Below are 16,502 nucleotides of genomic sequence, written 5' to 3' on the forward strand. Positions count from 1 at the left end.
AGCCATTAGCGATGACTGGCCACAGTATATCCCAGACTCATGCTTGTCTGGGGGAGCATGCACCCTCGTGGAATCTTGGCCTTTGGGTGTGATGCAAGCACCTTGCTGTTTTGCATGAGCAGCCACTGTTCAAAGGTTATCAAAGTTTCATTGGTTACATTTAAGGAAAGACTGGATCGTTACATGGATAGGAGGGGACTAGAGGGGTATGGACCGGGTGCTGGTCAGTGGGACTAGGAGGGTGGGGATTTGCTACGGCATGGACTAGTAGGGCCGAACTGGCCTGTTTTGTGCCTTAAGGGGTTATATGGTTAAAGTCCTCATCAGCCAACACGAGGCAGATGTCTTCCTGGATATGCTCTAAAAACTGCTCAAAGAGCAAGCAAGCCCCATGGCTATCTGTAGTGTGAACATGTCATTCATTAACTGCAAAGGGGCACGGTCCCTTTGCAACTCGTTCATGCCATGATAGACCATATATCCAGAGGAGGATTTTAGATCTTCGTACTTGCCGAAAGATGGTGGGTCCCAAAGAAAATCCATGACTAAACCGGCTGTATCCAGGTCGAGGGCGCTTACCACATGATAGTACTTAGGGGCATCCACTTCTATCTTGTGAATGCGGAACTGTGCCTCAGGCTGCCCAAACCAAACTTCAGGTTGAGTGGTCCAAAAGACAGGCAGTTTGAGCGAAACCGCTGCATAGTCCATGTTGGGTCCAAAATCCACTCGGGCCATCAGGTTCACGAATGCAGAAAATGTGTTGCCCTCATCGCCATTTCAGACCTACTATTTTTTATATTGTTGCATCTATTAAAATTTTCTAAAGAATCAATTTTCTGAGCCAGTATTTCTGATGTCTTAATAACATTTTTATTCATATTATTTTCCTTTCAAAACAGCCATATCTACTTCCACACCTTTTAGTCTTTCTTCCACTTCTTCAAACTGTTTTTTCATGTTCATCATTACGTTCTTGCTGTTATTGCTGCTGGTCTATGACGTAACATTTGGCCAACTTTTACAACAAAAATCACAGAATCTTTTACAATGTCACAAAATGTTAAATTACCCACATACTTTAACAAAGGACCATGGAACCACCCCTCGTCCCCAACTTTCCCTTACTCAGAAGAGACGAAAGGCCTCTTCCCAGTGTGGCCCTGCTGGTGGGTCATCAGGTGGGAGGACTGGATAAATCCCTTACCACATTCGGGGCAAGTGAAGGGCCTCTCCCCAGTGTGCACCTGCTGGTGGGTCAGCAGGTAGGATGACGTGGTGAAGCCCTTGCCACACTTGAGGCAGATGAAACGCCTCTCCCCGGTGTGGACCCACTGGTGGTTCTGCAGGCTGGAGTAGGTGAAGCCCTTGCCACACTTGGGGCAGATGAAGGGCCTTTCCCCGATGTGGGCCCGCTGGTGTAGCAGCAGGTGGGACGACTTGGTGAAGCCTATGCCGCACTCGGGGCAGGTGAATGGCCTCTCCCCAGTGTGGAGCCGCTGGTGGTTCTGCAGGCTGGAGGAGTAGGTGAAGCCTCTGCCTGTGGCAGATGAAGGGCCTTTCACTGGTGTGGACACGCTGGTGTCTCAGCAGGCGAGGTGTGCTTGAAGCCCTTGTCGCATTCGGGACAGATGAAGGGCCTCTCCCCGGTGTGGACCCGCTAGTGGGTCAGCAGGAGGGACGATTTGGTGAAACCGTTGCCACACTTTGGGCAAGTGAAGGGCCTTTCCCCGGTGTGGGCCCGCTGTGGATCGTCAGGTGGGATGACTTGGTGAAGCCCTTGCCACACTTGGGGCAGGTGAATGGCCTCTCCCCAGTGTGCAACCGCTGGTGGGTCAGCAGGTTGGATGATGTGGTGAAGCTCTTGCCACACTTGGGGCAGATGAAGGGCCTCTCCCCAGTGCGGACCCACTGGTGGTTCTGCAGGCTGGAGGAGTAGATGAAGCCCTTGCCACACCTATCCAGGTGAAGGACCTCTCACCATTGTGGACCCGCTGGTGTCTCAGCAGGCTAGAGGTGTGCTTGAATCCTTTGTTACATTCAGGGCAGGTGAAGGGCCTCTCCCCGGTATGGGTCTGCTGGTGGATCATCAGATGGGATGACTGGGTGAAGCCCTTACCGCACTCTTGGCAGGTGAAGGGCTTCTCCCCAGTGTGGACCCGCTGGTGGGTCAGCAGGTGGGATGTCTGAGTGAATCCCTTCCCGCATTCAGGGCAAGTGAACGGCCTCTCCCCAGTGTGGACCCGCTGGTGGGTCAGCAAGCTGGAGGAGTGGGTGAAGCCCTTGCCACACTCGGGGCAGGTGAAAGGCCTCTCCCCGGTGTGGACCCGCTGGTGGGTCAGCAGGCTGGAGGTGTGCTTGAAGCCCTTGCCACACTTGGGGCAAGCGAAGGGCCTCTCCCCAGTGTGGACCCGCTGGTGAGTCTGCAGGCTGGTGGTCTGGGTGAAGCCCTTGCCGCACTCAGGACAGTTGAAGGGCCTCTCCCCGGTGTGGACCCGCTGGTGGGTCAGCAGGCTGGAGGTGTGCTTGAAGCCCTTGCCGCACTCAGAGCACGTAAATGGCCTCTCCCTGGTGTGGACCCGCTGGTGGGTCAGCAGGCTGGAAGTCTGGCTGAAGCCCTTGCCGCACTCAGGGCAAGTGAATGGCCTCTCCCCGGTGTGGACCCTCTTGTGGGTCAACAGGTTCGAGGTGCAGGCGAAGCTCTTGCCGCACTCAGGGCAGGTGAAGGGCCTCTCCCCAGTGTGGAGCCGCTGGTGGGTCAACAAGCTGGAGGTGTGCTTGAAGCCTTTTCCACACTTGGGGCAAGTGAAGGGCCTCTCCCCGGTGTGGACCCACTGGTGAGTCTGCAGGCTGGTGGTCTGGGTGAAGCTCTTGCCGCACTTGGGGCAGGTGAAGGGCCTCTCCCCAGTGTGGACCCGCTGGTGTCTCTTTAACTCACTCGACCTTTTAAAGTTCTTCCCGCAGTCGGAGCATTGAAGCAGGTTCATTTCTGTGGGGACAAGAGGGCGTGAACTGGGGATAAATCAATGCAGTCTTGCCCCAGAGTGCACGAGAGGATGTGACCAGGGATAAATCAATGCAGTCCTGCCCCGAGCCACACGAGGATGTGACCAGGGGATAAATCAATGCAGTCCTGCCCCAGGGCGGATGAGAGGATGTGAATAGTGTATAAATGAATGCAGTTCCCCACCAGGGCGGATGAGAGGATGTGACCAGGGGATAGATGAATGCAGTTCTCCACCAGGGCGGATGAGAGGATGTGACCAGGGGATAGATGAATGAAGTTCTCCACCAGGGCGGATGAGAGGATGTGACCAGCAGATAGATCAATGCAGTCCTGCCCCGAACCACATGAGGATGTGACCAGGGGATAATGAATGCAGTTCTCCACCAGAGCGGATGAGAGCATGTGACCAGGGGAATGCAGTTCTCCACCAGGGCGGATGAGAGGATGTGACCGGGGATAGATGAATGCAGTTCTCCACCTGGACGGGCGGATGAGAGGATGTGACCAAGGGATAGATGAATGCAGTCCTGCCCGGGCCGCCCCGCGCGGGCTCAGCCCGATGGAGGCTCCCGTCGAGCTGGGCCGCAGGTTAAATCCAGCCCGAGGCTGGGCCTAGGCCCGGGCCCACGGGAGCTCTGGGTTCCAGGAGCCGGTGCTGCGCTCTGCTCCCAGCGCCCGGTGCTGAACCGCCTCCGGTCCGGCTGCCCCCGACCCAGCGTTTGCCCAGGATGATGCGGAACCCCCTTCCTCAACCTGCTCTCGCCCTTTCGTCCATCACTCGGCTCCTCCTCGCGGGCTGCGGCCGCCCCGTCACGTGACGGCGTCCCCCGCCCAGGCGGCGGCGCGCTGACGTCACCGCGCCGCCTGCGGCCCTGAGCGCCGTTCCCTCGGCAACGGGCCGCTCCACGGAGGAGGCCGCGGCCTGGCCTGGGCCTGGGGTTGAGGTGAGACTTTCCCCGGGCGGGGGTGGAAGAGGGAGAGGGAGAGGGAGAGGGCGAGGGCGAGGGCGAGGGCCAGGCCGGTGGGACCAAGGTCCGGTCGGGGTCTCATCTTCCCATAGTCGGGCCGGGAGGTGAGGGTGAGGGGAGGCAGGTGGGGGTGAGGGGAGGGGAGTGGGTTGAGGGGACGGGGGGTTGAGGGGAGGGGGGGTTGAGGGGAGGGGTTTGAGGGGAGGGGGGTTGAGGGGAGGGGGGTTGAGGAGAGGGCGGTTGAGGGGAGGGGTGCTGGGGGTGAGGGAGGGGAGGGGGAGGGGGTGGGGGGGAGGAGGAGGGGGAGGGGGTGGGGGGGAGGAGGAGGGGGAGGGGGTGGGGGGGAGGAGGAGGGGGAGGGGGTGGGGGTGAGGGGGGGTGAGGGTGAGGGGAGGAGGAGGAGGCCTGGGGCCGCGCCTCCTGTCACACGGGGAAGGATCAGGGAGAAGGGCCCCTGACAACGGCCTGGGCAGCGAGTGCGTCCGGCTGCACGGATGGGCGAGGGCAGCAGTCGGCGAGGGATGGAGGGGAGGGGGTGGTGAGGAGAACTGGTTGGGGGGATGGAGGAGAGCAGGTGGGGAGGTGGACGGGGTGGGGAGGTGGACGGGGTGGGTAGGAAGGAGGTGCGAAGTGGGGTAGTGGACGTAGGGTAGGGCTATGGAGAAAGGGGAGTAGGTGGAGGAAGAGACCAGGGGAAGGGGTGGTGGAGGGGTTGGGGGGAGTAGGGGAGGGGCAGGGCAAGTGTATGGGCGCGGACGGCGGATGGAGGATCCACGGCAGGGATGATGCTCACTCCCACCTACATGACAGCAGGTCCACCCCAGATTCTTTTCCTGGGGGCCAGGCAGAGTGTGGACTGGGTGGTGTGGATCCTTGATGATCATTGCTGCTCTCTGACAGCATCGTTCCCTGTAGATGTTCTCAATCCCTTTCAATGATCCGGATGATCATGTGGGAAATGGGATCAACAAGTTTGCAGATGATGCAAAGATTGAAAGTGCAGTGGACGGTGAGGAAGGTTTCCAAAGCTGCAGTGGGATCTGGACCAGCTGGAAAAATGAGCTGCAGAATGGCAGATGGAATTTTAACACAGTTGTTGCACTTTGGGAGGTTGAACCTGTTAAGTATTTGATGTTTCAGAAAGCACTGCACACGGAGACGTTACGCTTCATTCGTTGTCTTATACAGAACTAAGATGGTTCCCCAGTGACAACGAGTGATGATGTCATCATGCTGTGCCTGCAGGTGTATATACAGAACACTCTCCCCCCAACACAATAAATGCTTCGTGAAAATAACACACGGGCAGCACTTGTACTAAACTACAATAATTATGTGGTGCCCAGACTAATGGTGAGGGTTATGACTCTACTATAAGTATGAAATGTGAAGTCACTGAACATAGTCCTTCCGCCTTCAGCAGGATGTTCTCTCTTTGATCGACTCAGGGAGGTAGAATGCGTCGGGGTACTTTGTAACCTCTCCGAACTCTGCATTTGGGGGTACTAACTCAGTTGGTGGTGAAGTGTGTCGTTGGCGAACCCCATTAGGATTGTTGAGTAGGGCACAGTGTAGGGCTGTTCTGTTGAGTCATGGTACTGCTTGGTTGAGAGCAGCTCAGTTGAGATGGACACTGGTTCCTCGAAGATACTTCAGGAACATTGACAGTAGCATGGGGCCAGGGAATTTCATTTGAAAGCTCATCAGGATCGTGAGCCGTGGGTGTAGACATAGGATGTCCACTGCTCTCAATTGGTCGATGTGTATTTCCATATTTTAGTTCCCAGCAACGTGGAATAATAAGGTGAACTCCTCTCACTTACGGCCCTCTAGTATCCCAATAGTCTCGTTCCAGTACTGGTTCTCCCACTTCTACACATCTGGTAGATTTACCAGAAGATGTAGATTGTTCTATTCGAAGGCCGATGTTCGCATGTACTGTGGAAAGTCTTGTTCTCAAGTTGCATCCAAACATCAATTCAGCTGGTGTTCATTTGGTCGTAGAGTGAGCCCAACAGGAAATTGCAATTTTGTGACTCCATGATGTGTTTAGGGATTTCTTCATTTTCATGGCCTTTTTGAAGGTCTGTACAAAACGTTTTACTTCTCCATTTGTGTTTGGGTAGTAGGGTGCTGACAAGACATGTCGAATACTGTTTAGCCTCCGATACGAACTGTGGACCGTTATCGGGAACCAGTTCAGTCGGTACTCCATGTAATGCAAATATATTTCACAGTTTTTCAATTGTCTGGTCTGTTGTTGTTTTTCTCATAGGTGTTACCACTGCCCATTTGGAATGTGCATTGACACCAATGAGGAAGTTTTCCCCCATAAATGGACCAGGGGTTTGCTTCAGCTTGAGGGGCTTTGGGTAGAGAGATGGAAGTCTTTTAAAGATCAGATTTTGAGAGTGCAAAAGCTTTATGTTCCTGTTAGGTTAAAAGGAGGGGCAAAAGGTTGCAGAGAGCCGTGGTTTTCAAGGAATATTGGAAACTTGGTTCGAAGAAAAAGAGAGGCGTACATGAGATATAAGAAGCGTGGAGTTAAGGAGATGTTTGAAAGATACATTGAATGTAAGAGGAATCTTAAGAGAGGAATTAGGAAAGCTAAAAGAAGGTACGAGAAAACTATGGCAAGCAGGGTGAAAACTAATCCAAAAGAGTTCTACAAATATGTTAATGGTAAGAGGAAAGCTAGAGACAAAATTGGTCCCTTAGAAAATCAGAGCGGAAAACTGTGTGTGGAGCCTAGAGAAATGGGGGAGATATTGAACAGTTTCTTTTCTTCGGTATTCACTAAGGAGAAGGATATTGGGAGATGTGAGATAAAAAAAGCAAATTGGGTAAATATGGGGAATATAGAGATTACAAAAGGTGTAGTTTTAAGGCTTTTGAAGAATATAAAGGTGGATAAGTCTCCGGGACTAGACGGGATCTTCCCCAGGACATTGAGAGAAGTGAAGGAGGAAATAGCAGAGGCTCTGGCGGTAATTTTCCAAATGTCATTAGATATGGGGATAGTGCCGGAGGATTGGCGCATTGCGCATGTGGTTCCGTTATTTAAAAAGGGTTCAAGGAGGAAGCCTGGCAACTATCGGCCTGTAGGTTTGACGTCTGTGGTAGGTAAATTAATGGAGAAAATTCTTAGAGATAGTACTTATAAACATCTGGATAGACAGGGTCTGATCAGGAGCACTCAACATGGATTTGTGGGAGGAAGGTCATGTTTGACCAATCTGATTGAATTTTTTGAAGAGGTGACTAGGAATGTGGATGAGGGTAGCGCAGTGGATGTTGTCTATATGGACTTCAGTAAGGCCTTCGATAAGGTATCACATGGAAGGTTAGTTAAGAAGGTGCAGTCTTTAGGTATAAATTTTGAGATAGTCAAATGGATTGAACATTGGCTGAAAGGGAGAGGCCAGAGAGTGGTAGTGGATAATTGTCTGTCAGGTTGGAGGCCGGTGACCAGTGGTGTGCCTCAAGGATCTGTATTGGGCCCATTGTTGTTCGTTATATACATTAATGATCTAGATGATGAGGTGGTGAATTGGATTAGTAAATATGCAGACGATACTAAGATAGGTGGAATAGTGGATAATGAAGAAGGTTTTCAAGGATTGCAGAGGGATTTGGGCTGCTTAGAAGAGTGGGCTGAAAAATGGCAGATGGAATTTAATGCTGATAAGTGTGAGGTGCTTCATTTTGGTAAGAAGAATCAGAATAGAACATATGTGGTAAATGGGAGAGCATTGAGGAATACAGAAGAGCAGAAGATTTAAGAGTAACGGTACATCGTTCCCTGAAGGTAGAAACTCACGTGAATAGGGTGGTGAAGAAGGCTTTTAGTATGCTGGCCTTTATCAATCATTGCATGGAATATAGGAGTTGGGAGGTGATGTTGAGATTGTATAAGACGTTGGTGCGGCCTAATTTGGAGTTCTGTGTGCAGTTCTGGTCGCCTAATTATAGGAAGGATATAAACAGAGTGGAGAGAGTGCAGAGAAGGTTTACCATAATGTTACCTGGGTTTAAGCATCTAGAGTATAGGGAGAGATTGGACAGATTAGGTCTTTATTCTTTGGAGTGTAGAAGGTTGAGAGGGGATTTGATAGAAGTATTTAAGATTATGAAAGGGATAGACAGAGTGGTTGTGGACAGACTATTTCCGTTAAGAAGAGGAAAGATTAAAACAAGAGGACATGAGTTAAGAATTAAGGGGCAGAGGTTTAGAGGTAACATGAGGGGGAACTTCTTTACTCAGAGAGTGGTAGCCGTGTGGAATGATCTTCCGGGAGAAATAGTGGCGACGGAGTCAATTGTATTATTTAAGAAAAGTTTGGACAGGTATATGGATGAGAAGAAGATGGAGGGTTATGGGCATTGTGCAGGGAGGTGGTACTGGAAAGGGGTGTTTGGTTAGGTGCGGACTAGAAGGGCCTAATGGCCTGTTTCCGTGCTGTAATTGTTATGTTATGTTATTATGTTATCCTGACAAATGCCACATATTCTTACCGCCTGTTCAATATCAATGTCTCTGGCGGGGTGGGGGGTGGGGGCACCTGACATGTATACATGCCAACACCTTCATTTGAACCATCCCAGGGTGGTTGTTGGGGAGCTCTGATAATATGGCTGCCTGCTAATTTGTAGGGATGATTGTCCTGGTTCCCCGTAATAAACAACCTTCTTCAACTGTTATTCATGGCATCTTGTATCTTAAGGTTTTAGTTCTGGCCTCAGGCCACCCATTTAATGTGAAACAGAGGACCCTGGATAATGTAGTTTTCTTTTGTATGTCTTTACTGATCGTTTTCGCTGTAATAGATAAGTAGTGGTTGTTCTTGATTGAAAGCTGTAGCCTCCGCTGTCCATTTAATTCTCATTGCTCTGTTCAGTTCCTGGTAGAGGTAAGTGAGATAGAGCGTCTGCATGGTTGTTTGGTGTTACTGGTTTATGTTTCAAATCATGGTTCAAGTGAGGAGTCGGCATAGAAGGAATCAGAGTTCGGCAGCAACTCTGCATAAGTATTAGATCCTGGTGCTTCAGGAGGTATTAGAGATTTTATCAGCTGAAATATTTTATCAGCTGAAATATTTTACTGCCTATTTGGCTCAGAAACAACAATCTTTTTTGATTAATAGGCACAGTATCCACAATTTTATTGTCTAAACAATGATATTCAAATCAATCCACATAGTTGTACCAGATTTCTTCTGAGTCCATGCATTTCCCATACTGTCTCCACCACTTTGAGTCTTTTCTTTGTTCTCTGTGACTGAGTTTGAGGTTTACTGTGGAAATAAACCTGTGTTTCTTTTCTAAATCTTCACTCCAAAGTCTGGAGCATCGAGGAGGTACGGTTTGATCCTCATCACCAATCTGTTATGTATTTGACGTTTCAGAAAGCACTGCACACGGAGACGTGAAGTTTCATTCATTGTTTAATTCAGAACTAAAATGGTTCCCTTAGTACACAGTATTTCGGAGTGACAATGTCATCCCGCTCAGCACTCTTCTGTTTTTGTTCTTCATTTTATTCAAAAACATCAGAAGATTGTGGTCAGTAAATATTACAGTTGGTTCCTGAAAGGTACCGAGATATACATCAAAATTCTGCAGAGCAAACACGATAGACAACATTTCTTTTTCAATAGTGGAATAGTTCCTTTGATGAACATTGATTTTCTTTTAAATGTAGGCAACTGGATGGTCATTTTCATTGGTTTTGTAATAAAAGTGCACCTGCTGCCCCCTCATTTGCATCCACTGCTAAAGAAAATGGTCTGTCAAAATCAGATTTTAAAACAGTAATGGGATAGGATCTCCTTTAAATTTTCTAAAGATCTCTGACAAATTTTGTCCACACAAATTTCTCCCCTTTGAAAGATTGGTTAAAGGAAGAGCAACTTCAGTAAAATTTCTGAAATTTCGTGTAATATTTTGCCATTCCTAAAAACCTCACTGCTTTCTTGCCATTGGGAATAGGAAACTCAGAAATTGCATTCACCTGAGTTTGACTAGATGCAACTTTGCCATAACCAACTACATTACCCAAGCATGTTACCGTGGCATTTGCAAATTGACTTTTTGGTAAATTAACAGTTAAGTTTGCTTTGGATAATCTTGCAAACAATTTGTCCAATTGCCTTAGGTGTTTTTCCCATGTGTCACTTTTTGTGACCAAGTTATCAATATAAGCATCTGTATGTGTTAACCCTTGGATTACCAAATTAATCATCCTTTGGAATGTGGCAGGGGTATTTTTCATGCCAAAAGGCAACACATTATACTCGTATTAACTGGATGAAGTTACAAAAGCTGAAATATTCTTTCCTCTTTCAGTTAGAGGCACACACCAGTAATCCTTCATCAAATACACTTTAGTAAGAAATTTAATTTGCCAATTTTATCAATAGTCATCTATTCTCGGAATAGGAGAAGCATCTATTTTAGTTACTGAATTAACCTTCCTGTAATCCACAGAACCAAACAGTTCCATCTGGATTTGGTACCAGAATACAAGGAGAACTCCAATCTGAGTTTGAAGGTCTAATAATGTCATTCCTCAACATATATTCCACCTCCTGATCCATGATTTTGCTCTTGAATGTTTATTCTATATGGGTGCTGTTTTATGAGATTTGCTTCTCCAACATCTACATCATGGTAAATCACTGATGTGCTTTTTGGCACATCAGGGAACAAATTTGTGTATTTCATAATTAATTATTTCAACTGCATCTGTTCTTGTGGCTTAAGATGGCCTAACTTTTCCTCCAAATTTTCCAAAGTTGCTGAGTTGGACAGGTGTACAGGAACCATGGTTTCTTTAAGGTTACTCTCACAAGATTCTGTTCCCATAATCTTTTGATCCATAACTTTCTCAACTCTGTCAGCAGCCAACATCTCTGATATAGATTGTTCTCCACTATCCGTATCCTCATAATAAGATTTAAACATTTCCTTCTATCTGGACTGTTAACAGCATAGTTAACATCATTCAGGTTTGATTTGACTATGTACGGTCCAGAAAATCTAGATCTCAAAGGATTGTCGTGTTGGAAACAAAATGAAAACTTTATTTCCTGTCTTAAAATTCCTCACCTGAGCTTTCCTGTCAAATAAATGCTTCATTTTACCCTGAGCCATTTCTAAATTCCATTGAGCCAAAGTCCACACTTTTTGTAACCTATCTAAATTTAGAAACAAAATCCAGCAAGTTCAACTGCACATCAACAATAAAAGTCCTCTAACCTGATGTCCAAACACAATTTCAAAAGGGCTGAAACCCAATGACTCCTGCACACCCTCCCTTGCTGCAAATAACAATAAATGAATACCTTCATCCCAATCTCTTCCATTCTCCAGACAATATATCCTCATCATATTTTTAAGAGTAGAATGAAATCTTTCCAAAGCTCCCTGAGTTTCAGGATGGTACGCAGATGAAGTGATCTGTTTTATTGGCAACTCATAAATCAACTGCTGAAACAACCCAGACATAAAGTTAGATCCTTGATCACTCTGGATTTCTTTGGGTAATCCAAAAACTGAAAAATCTTTCCAGAGCCTTTGGCTTTAATATTCCTTAATGGTATAGCTTCTGGAAATCTCGACACTGTACACATAATTGTTAATAAATACTGGTTACCAGCCTTAGTTTTCGGCAAGGGACCTTCACAATCCACAATAACCCTATTGAAAAGTTCCCCAACAACAGGAATAGGTTCTAATGGAGTCACTGAAGGACCCTGGTTAGGTTTCCCCACAACCTGACAAATGTGACATGTCCGGCATCAATTTACAACATGCTTCCTCAAACCAGGCCAGAAAAATTGTTTCAAAATCTTATTCATGGTTTTCTCTACACCAAGATGACCACCCAAAGATGTACTGTGGGCTAAATTTAAAATTTAATTCTGATAATTTCTAGGAACAACCACCTGTTGAATCACCCCCCCCCCCCTTCATTAGAAGGAATATCAAGATGTCTCCATTTTCTCATTAACAATTTACCCTTCAAGTAATAACAATAGCCCATTTCTTTAATCTCCTGTTCAGTTACTGCTTTGTCTGTTAAGTGAACAAGATTTGTATCTGTTGTCAAATTAAGTCTTTCCTTCACAAAGAGAAATCCTTTCACAATTACACTGCTCTTTCAAAACCATTTCAGAAGTACCGGGCAAATCTCTGTCAACTGGATCTCCTTCAATTCTCAATAATTTGTTAAGACACCGACCTTGTTACTGCACACGCACGATATAACTCACAATTCTCCTCCATCTCATCCTTCCCCAGGCCTACTTGTTAATCCCAAAACTGACCCAAATTTATTCTCTGTCAATCATTCCCTAATAAAAAAAGAGACCCCCTGCATGGGTAACTTTGAAATTACTCCCACTACAACAGGCCCTTTAACTAACTCTGAATTTAATACAATATTGTGAAGGCTACTTGAAGGCGAGCGGAGGTGAGGTGAGCAGCCCAGTGAATGGCCTGGCGAGCGGAGATGAGGTGAGCGGCCCAGTGTGCGGCTAAGGAGTGGGACTTCCAGGCTTTACCTCAACAGGCTTAGGCGGAAGCAGGCAAGGAGAAAAGTAAGCGGCATTATTTTAACTCGATCATGCCTATGGGGTTAGTACTTTGTACTGGGTGTCAGATGTGGGAACCATGGGTGAGTTCCACCCTCCCAAATAGCCACATCTGTGTCAGGTGCACCGAGATGCAGTTTCTTAAGGACTGAGTTGGGGATATGGAGCAGCAGCTTGAGGACCTGCGGCTGGTAAGGGAGAGTGAGGAGTTAATAGATTCAACTTTCAGGGAGATAGTTACCCCAAGACCAGATGTGTCAGGTAAGTGGGTAACTTGGGAGGGAAGGAAAATGTCTGGAAAATGGAGAGCACACCTGTGACTACCCCTCTCAGCAACAGGTATATTGTGTTGGATGCTGTTGAGGGAGATGACCAGACAGAAGATAGCCACAGTGACCAGGTCGCTGGCACTGAGCCTGATACGGTGGTACAAAAGGTAAGAAGGAATGCAGTGGTCATTGGGGACTCCATTGTCAGAGGTACAGACAAGAGATTCCGTGAGCCAGTTATGTATACTCGCATGGTGTGCTGCCTCCCTGGTGCAAGGGTAACTCAAATCGGGTCCAGAGTATTCTGAAAGGAGACGGCGAGCAGCCTGATGTCTTGGTACATGTGGGTACCAATGACACAGATAAAAAGAGGGAGGAGGTACTGAAAAAGGATTACAGCGAGCTAGGACAGAAGCTAATAAACAGGTCTGCCAGGGTGGTGATCTCTGGATTGCTACCTGTACCAAGTGCAACTGAGGACAAAAATGGAAGGTTAAGACAAATGAATGCGTGGCTGAGGGGCTGGTGTAAAAGACAGGGTTTTGGCTTCTTGGACCATTGGAATCTCTTTTGGGGAAGGCATGACCTTTACAAGAAGGATGGGTTACACCTAAACCCAAAAGGGGTCAATATATTGGCAGCTAGGTTTGGTACAGCCGTCGGATGCAGTTTAAACTAATTTGGAATGGGATTGGGAACCTATATGACGGCAAAGGACAGGAAAGATAAAACAGGAAAAGTTAGGTTAGGCAGCGAAAATAAAAAATCAGAAAGAGCAAGGAGGGTGAAAAAAGCAAATCTGAAGGCTTTAGATCTTAATGCAAGAAGCATTCGGAACAAGGTAGATGAATTGGCTGTGGAAATTGAGACAAACAAATACGATTTGATTGGGATAACAGGAACATGGCTGCAGGGTGGGCAAGTCTGGGAACTTAACATCCCGGGGTATACGATATTTAGGAGGGATCGGCAAGAAAGAAAAGGGGGTGGGGTAGTATTGATGGTGAGAGAAGGGACCGACACGATTGACAGGAAGGATATTAACTTGGAAGATGCGGAATCTATATGGGTAGAACTGAGGAATAGCAAGGGGCAGAAAACGTTAGTGGGGGTGGTATATAGGCCTCCAAATAGTAATGTAGAGGTGAGGGAAGGCATAAAAAGAGAAATTAGAGAAGCATGCAATAAGGGAACAGCTGTCATCAAGGGAGACTTTAATTTACATATAGATTGGACTAGCCAAATTAGTAAAAGTACTGAGGAGGAGGAATTCCTTGAATGTTTATGGGACAGTTATCAAGACCAATATGTCGAGGAACCAACTCGGGAGCAGTCCATTTTAGACTGGGTGTTATGCAATGAAAAGGGGCTAATCAGCAATCTTGTTGTACGAGGCCCTTTGGGTAGGAGCGATCACAATATGATCGAATTCTCACTCAACATGGAGAGTGAAGAAATTAAAACCGAGACTAAGGTCCTGAATTTAAATAAAGGGAATTACAATGGTATGAGTAGGGAGTTGAGTAAGATTGATTGGGTGGTGTTTATGGGGGTGTTGATGATAGATAGACAATGGAAAGCATTCAAAGATCTAATGGTAGAATTGTAGAAATCGTTTATATCGGTTTGGCATAAAAATAAACCAAAAAAGGTGACTCAACCTTGGATAACCAGGGAAATTGGGGACAGCATTAGGTCCAAAGGGAGAGCATATCAATTGGCCAAAAAAAGTACCAAATCCAAAGACTGGGAACAGTTCAAGATGCAGCAAAGGAGGACAAAGGGATTAATCAAGAGGGAAAAAATAAATTATGAAAGTAAGCTTGCGGCAAACATAAAAACCAATTGCAAAAGCTTTTATAGATATGTCAAGAGGAAAAGATTGGTGAAATCCAGAGTGGGTCCCTTGCAGTCAAAATCAGGGGAATATATAATGGGGAATAAGGAAATGGCAGACCAATTAAATTCTTTCTTTAGTTCTGTTTTCACAAGAGAGGATACAAATAACCTCCCTAGGATGTTGAGAAACTTAAAGACAAATGCAAGGGAGGAGCTGAAAGAAATCAGTATCTCTAAGGGCATGGTCTTGGGGAAATTGAAGGCCGATAAATCCCAAGGGCCTGATAATCTACATCCTAGAGTACTTAAAGAAGTGGATATTCAGATAGCAGATGCTTTAAAAATTATTTTCCAGAACTCGATAGACTCAGGATCAGTACCCATGGATTGGAGAGTAGCTAATGTTACCCACTATTTAAGAAGGGGGGTATAGAAAAAGCGGGGAATTATAGGCTGGTGAGCCTTGTATCAGTAGTGGGCAAAATGATGGAATCCATTATTAAGGATGTAATAGCAGAGCATATGACTAGCAAAGAAGGGATCGGACAGAGTCAACGTGGATTTACGAAAGGTAAATCGTGCTTGACAAATCTATTGGAATTCTTTGAGATGGTGACAGGTAAAATAGATGTGGGAGAGCCAGTGGATGTGGTGTACTTGAATTTCCAAAAGGCCTTCGATAAGGTTCCACATAAAGGACTGGCATGCAAAATCAAGGCTCATGGGATTGGGGGCAAGGTATTGATGTGGATTGAGAACTGGCTGGCAGATAGAAGACAGAGAGTTGGGATAAATGGCTCATTTTCTGAGTGGCAGGCGGTGACCAGTGGGGTGCCACAGGGATCTATACTGGGACCCCAGCTGTTCACAATTTACATTAATGATCTAGATGAGTGGATTGGATGTAATATCTCCAAATTTGCAGACGACACTAAGCTCGGAGGGGTTGTATGCACTGAAGAGGGGGTCAGGAAGCTCCAGTGTGATTTGGATAAATTGGGGGACTGGGTAGATACATGGCAAATGCACTACAATGTGGATAAATGTGAGGTTATCCACTTTGGTAATACAAACCGGAGGGCATATTACTACTTGAATGGCCATAGATTGGGAGATGGGGAAGTGCAGAGAGTCCTAGGGGTTCTTGTGCACCAGTCACTGAAGGCAAGCATGCAGGTACAGCAGGCGGTTAAAAAGGCAAATGGTATGCTGGTCTTCATATCAAGAGGGTTTGAGAATAGGAATAAGGATACCTTACTGCAGCTGTACAGGGCCTTGGTGAGACCCCACCTGGAGTATTGTGTGCAGTTTTGGTCACCTTATCTAAGGAAGGATGTTCTTGCAATGGAGGGAGTGAAGAGGCGATTCACCAGGCTGATACCTGGAATGGCAGGAATGACTTATGAGGAAAGATTGCACAATTTGGGATTGTACTTGCTCGAGTTTAGAAGATTGAGAGGGGATCTCATAGAGACCTATAAAATTCTGGCAGGACTGGACAGAATGGATGTGGAAGGGATGTTTCCGATGGTGGGAGAGTCCAGAACCCAGGGCCATGGTTCGAGGATAATAGGCAAACCATTTAGAACCGAGATGAGGAGGAATTTCTTTACCCAGAGGGTGGTGAATCTGTGGAATTCATTGCCACAGAGAACAGTAGAGGCAGGTTCATTGAATATATTTAAGAGGGAATTAGATCTATTTCTTCAGTATAAGGGAATTAGGGGTTACAGAGAGAAGGCGGGGGACGGGGTACTGAACTTTAAGATCAGCCATGATCTCATTGAATGGCGGAGCAGGCTCGAAGGGCCAAATGACCTACTCC

General features: G+C 46.8%; 1 protein-coding gene across 1 annotated transcript in view; it reads right to left on the minus strand.

Annotated features, from left to right (window-relative positions):
- Nucleotides 1-850: 850 nt before the first annotated feature.
- LOC138736096 (zinc finger protein 850-like) overlaps nt 851-16,502 on the minus strand; it is a 50,602-nt gene continuing 34,950 nt past the window's right edge. Inside the window, 2 exon segments of the mRNA XM_069885011.1 lie at nt 851-1,540; nt 2,120-2,989. Coding sequence (XP_069741112.1) covers nt 1,125-1,540; nt 2,120-2,989 — 1,286 coding nt within the window. The 3' untranslated portion in view covers nt 851-1,124.

Source organism: Narcine bancroftii, chromosome 1, assembly GCF_036971445.1.
Source record: "Narcine bancroftii isolate sNarBan1 chromosome 1, sNarBan1.hap1, whole genome shotgun sequence".
NCBI classification, from domain to species: domain Eukaryota; kingdom Metazoa; phylum Chordata; class Chondrichthyes; order Torpediniformes; family Narcinidae; genus Narcine; species Narcine bancroftii.